This window comes from Nicotiana attenuata, chromosome 2 (assembly GCF_001879085.1).
Source record: "Nicotiana attenuata strain UT chromosome 2, NIATTr2, whole genome shotgun sequence".
Lineage (NCBI taxonomy): Eukaryota > Viridiplantae > Streptophyta > Magnoliopsida > Solanales > Solanaceae > Nicotiana > Nicotiana attenuata.
In genome coordinates, this window is record NC_031990.1 from 36,773,328 (window position 1) to 36,778,120 (window position 4,793).

The following is a 4,793-nucleotide window of genomic DNA, read 5'->3' on the forward strand; positions in this document are numbered from 1 at the left end:
CCATTGATATATATATATATATATATATATATATATATATATATATATATATATATGCGCGGATATAACACATTTCTTTTCTTCCACTTATCATTAGTGAGGTCATAGTTTGAAGGGCATTTATTGAATTTCCTTTTTCGAAAATTTTTATTTGGTATGTTGGTAAAAAAGAGATTTCTTATTATATTAAATTGTTGAATCCCCCTAAATTAAGGGAAGCAACTTAATTCAAATGCCATGGTACTCTCTAATATTTTTTAATCCCCTTATTAGAATTTTTGATTCTGTCATTAAATTTCATTCACTAGCGTAAAGAGTAGATCTTCCAGTGATGCTTCAAAATCACAAGTGTTTTATATGTCTATAATTTATTATATCCTGCCTTTTGATTACATGCTATTTCCATTGATAGCATATAGAGTCCTCCAAAGGCGGAGTCAGGATTTGAAACTAATGGGTTTGGGATTCTATTCCTTCAAAGTTACTGGGTTTAAATTAATAATTTGTACTTATTCAATGAATTTTTAAAGACAAATATAGAGTTTGGACCAATGCTACTAGGTTCGGCTGAACCCGCGTCCGAAGCTCTAGCTCCCCGCCTCCCCCGGTCTCTAATTGAATTCTTACCTAAGTGATATGTATGTGTTTGTGTAACAGGTATGGGAATTTCTTCAAATCCCACATACTTGGTTGCCCTACCATTGTGTCTATGGATCCAGAGTTAAATGGATATATTCTGATTAATGAGGCAAAGGGACTGGTCCCAGGTTACCCACAGTCCATGTTAGACATTTTAGGAAAATACAATATTGCAGCTGTCCATGGTGCTGCTCACAAGTACATGAGAGGGGCATTACTATCTCTAATCAGCCCTACTATGATAAGAGACCAAATTTTGCCGAAAATTGATGAATTCATGAGATCCCATTGGAGCAATTTGGAAAACAATGTCATTGATATTCAAGAAAAGACGAAAGAGGTGGGTATATATATCTATGAGCTATGCAAAATCTAAAGAAAAGTCTTGTTTTGAATTGTTCATCTATCTTTTTCTTTTTTATAACGGTGGTGTTAGGGTCAATTTTACTGATATTGACTATTCCACTAGTTAGGGACAGATAGGAAGAAATCATTCGCGTTTTTTGTCTCTACTATGATTTGGTCTCATATATTCTTCCAGTACTATTCTAATAAAGTGCTAACAAATTGCCTTTTTTATCCCTCCACACCCCACAAACCACCCCGTGCAGATGGCATTTCTCTCATCATTGAAACAAATTGCTGGGATTCAATCTAGCTCAATAGCTCAAGAAATAATGCCTGAATTCTTCAAGCTTGTACTAGGGACTATTTCACTCCCTATCAACCTTCCCAACACAAACTATCGTCGTGCATTCCAGGTAATTAATTAATAATGTTTATATACACTAACAACATAAAGAATTTTTATATTAAAGTATATTTTAACATGTTATAGAAGGTAATCTACCTTATTATTCAACTCACCAATCTCATTTCTTATGAACAGTTATCTGTAATCATCTCCTAGATGATCTGATAGTATAAAACCCCTTCACACTATCAGTGTATAGAAAATTAAAATCTGAAATGACCTATTTACTCGTGAAATCTTTAATAATAACAAAAAGTTTGAATGTGTCCAGGCGAGGAAAAACATTGTCAGCATACTGAGGAAACTAATAGAAGATAGAAGAGCTTCCAAGAAAATCCAACAAGACATGCTTGGTTTCCTGATGAATGAAGAAACAAATAGATACAAATTAACAGATGATGAGATGATTGATCAAATCATAACCATTTTGTACTCTGGATATGAAACTGTCTCCACTACTTCTATGATGGCCATCAAATATCTTCATGATCATCCAAAAGCTCTTGATGAACTGAGAGTAAGTCCAATAGGAAGTGAAATTACCAATTAAATATCTACATTATATTGTTTGATTAATTCATATTCATTGAATTGATTAATTGTAATTCTATAGAAAGAACACATGGCAATCAGAGAAAAGAAAAGGCCAGAGGATCCTATTGATTACAACGATTATAAGGCAATGCGATTCACGCGAGCTGTAAGTGTAACATACTTATATTTACTATTTAGATAAAATTGTTTGTGAAATGATTAATGTTTGCAAATCCAATCTTTAAATTTCTGTGGTGCAGGTGATCTTTGAGACCTCCAGGTTAGCAACAGTTGTAAACGGCGTTCTTAGGAAAACCACACAGGATACGGAATTAAATGGTAAGTTAAGCTATACTATTACGGTAAATAATTCTACGTAGTTACTATATATAACTTGAATCCTTATAATTATATGTTATCTTGGTAATTGCTTTAATTATGGCAGGATATATCATTCCCAAAGGATGGAGAATATATGTGTATACAAGAGAGGTTAATTATGATTCAAGGTTTTATCTCGATCCATATACCTTCAACCCATGGAGATGGCTGGTTAGTAGTTATATAATTTATGAACAACAATATTATAATTCAGGATTAATTTTCTTTAGCTTCTAAATCGAAGCAGATTTAGGATTTACAATCAACAGTAAATTATATTTTGTCTCTGCACACACACATATATATAGGAAAAGTAGTGCATCTATTGCAACCCTCTAGATTAGCTCATACTTCTAATTTTATTTTAATATATAAATTAGTATGACACAAAATTAATGGCTGCAAAAATGTAGGATAAGAGCCTGGAGTACCAAAATTCTTTCTTGATATTTGGAGGAGGTACCAGACTATGTCCTGGAAAGGAACTCGGTGTAGCAGAAATTTCTACATTTCTTCATTACTTCGTAACAAGATACAGGTAACAAATAATTAAACCCCGGTTCGATTAATTCAAAATTATTATTTATTTATTTATTAATAGAGGGCACATGACATGACTCCAAATATATTTCGTTGTATTTCCTGTTTGAGTATAACTTTGTGAATGTGGTGTTTTGCAGATGGGAAGAGGTTGGAGGAGATAAACTGATGAAATTTCCCAGAGTTCAAGCACCAAACGGTCTGCGTATTAGAGTTTCAACTTGCTAAAGGTCTATTTATTCATGAACTGAAAAAGCATAGAGCAGCAAGATAAGAGCAATTGGGATGTATAATTTACAGTTCTCGCAAACATGATCATAAAGGAATTAAACTTTTTTTTTTCTTTTTCGCGGAGATATTAATGAGTTCCCTAGTGCATTAAAAGCAGTACTCTTTTTTTTGTGGGGGGTTTGGGAGGGGGGGGGGGGGGTTGTTTAAAGCTGTGAAGATTACCATAAACAAACCAAAATATGCATTTACAAACTAAGAGCATCCTAATCTTCACATTAGGATGCTCTTAGTTTGTAAATGCATATGTCCTCAGTCCCTTTCATATCCATATTATTGGTGTATGTTTACTGTGCGTGTACTTTTTCTAATGAGAATGCACTTTTTAGAAATAACATAAATAAAATTTATATTAGAGATGTAAACAATTTAAAATAAAATTTAATAAAAAATTACAAGTTTCAAAATGATAAGTAAATGTCAATAATGTTTAGGAGTTTGGATCAACTCTAGTGGTTCTTCCTCCAATTGTTCTAGTATATGATTCATACCAAAATATTATAGGAATAATATTTGATTGAAAGGTGAAATCCTTTAACTTTACATGATATACTATATACTATTTTGATATACAATATTCAACGTATGGACAATTTCTCAATATCTTGTTCATTCGCAACAAAATATTTTCTTTGTGCGTCGGTATTCAACAGTATACAAGTCACTCCAACAATATAATGTAGCATAATCGTGAGTAAACGTCACTAGAGAAATCTTTTCAATTTTAACGAGAATAGAAAAATAGTTATGGTGTTTTTCAGTTCCTCTAATGGTGTTAAAATAAATTTCAGAAAGATTAAAAGTTTTTGTTGAAGATTTTCGAATACTTAATATTCTTCCCCAGCCCGACGCCGTTGTATCAGGTCATTAATGTCGACGTGTAATTGAACCAACTTCAACTTCACTAAAAGTCTACAACGTTTTTCGAGTCAATATAGCACTGCAAAAAGTTCACGTTTCGATCTTTTTATATTAGTTCCCTTTGCATCTCCGCTATCACACCTTTAAGTCTCTCCTTCTCTTACTGTTCCATCATGTTTCAATAGGTATACAAATACTTTTTTAGAGAAACTTTTGCTACTACTCCATTAGTTCATTTTTACTGGTTCATTATTGACTTTGCACCTCCTTAAAAATAATAAGTAAAGTGCATAATTTACCATGATACCCATATTAATTGGTGTATAGTCAATGGATTTGAAAAATAATTTGGAATGAGTAATTAATGCTAAGGGCAAAATAGGAAAAATAAATTATTTTTCTCTTGATATGCGAAAACGGACAAATAAAATTAAAAATTTATTTTTAGAATAGTGGACAAGTTAAAGTGAACGGAGGGAGTACAAGATAGTGTAGAATATATAGGAAAAAAGGTATTTCAATTCCACGAATTAAGCTTTTATCATATGGGATCCTTGGAAATTGAAGTTATCATACTTCTGTTGGGAAGCGTGTCAGGATAATAGAAGGAAAAAAATATTTAAAAGAGAAAATCAATAATTTGCACAAGACAAGACAAGATTTAGGTAGTTTGGCAATATTACTCCACGGTCACACAAAGAATAGCTCTTTATTAATTGAAGAGAAAGAAGAAGTTGAGGGATAATTGATAATAGGTGAATTTGTCTATAATCACACCTTAAATAATCACCTTCTT

The 4,793-nt window shown here is 32.2% G+C and overlaps 1 protein-coding gene across 1 annotated transcript; it reads left to right on the forward strand.

The window, feature by feature from the left end:
* Nucleotides 695-3,227, forward strand: LOC109222927 (cytochrome P450 85A1-like). Its single transcript, XM_019387216.1, has 8 exons — nt 695-979; nt 1,251-1,400; nt 1,665-1,910; nt 2,007-2,093; nt 2,188-2,266; nt 2,373-2,479; nt 2,722-2,846; nt 2,989-3,227. The coding sequence occupies exons 1-8, from the start codon at nt 710-712 to the stop codon at nt 3,074-3,076; spliced, it is 1,152 nt and encodes a 383-aa protein (XP_019242761.1). The 5' UTR covers nt 695-709; the 3' UTR covers nt 3,077-3,227.

Bases quoted from the DNA above. Each gene is read 5' to 3' on its own strand.
- LOC109222927 (XM_019387216.1), top strand. From the start codon at position 710: ATGGATCCAGAGTTAAATGGATATATTCTGATTAATGAGGCAAAGGGA. The intron at 1,401-1,664 runs GTAATTAATTAA...GAATGTGTCCAG, and splicing joins ACTATCGTCGTGCATTCCAG to GCGAGGAAAAACATTGTCAG. The intron at 2,094-2,187 runs GTAAGTGTAACA...TCTGTGGTGCAG, and splicing joins CAATGCGATTCACGCGAGCT to GTGATCTTTGAGACCTCCAG.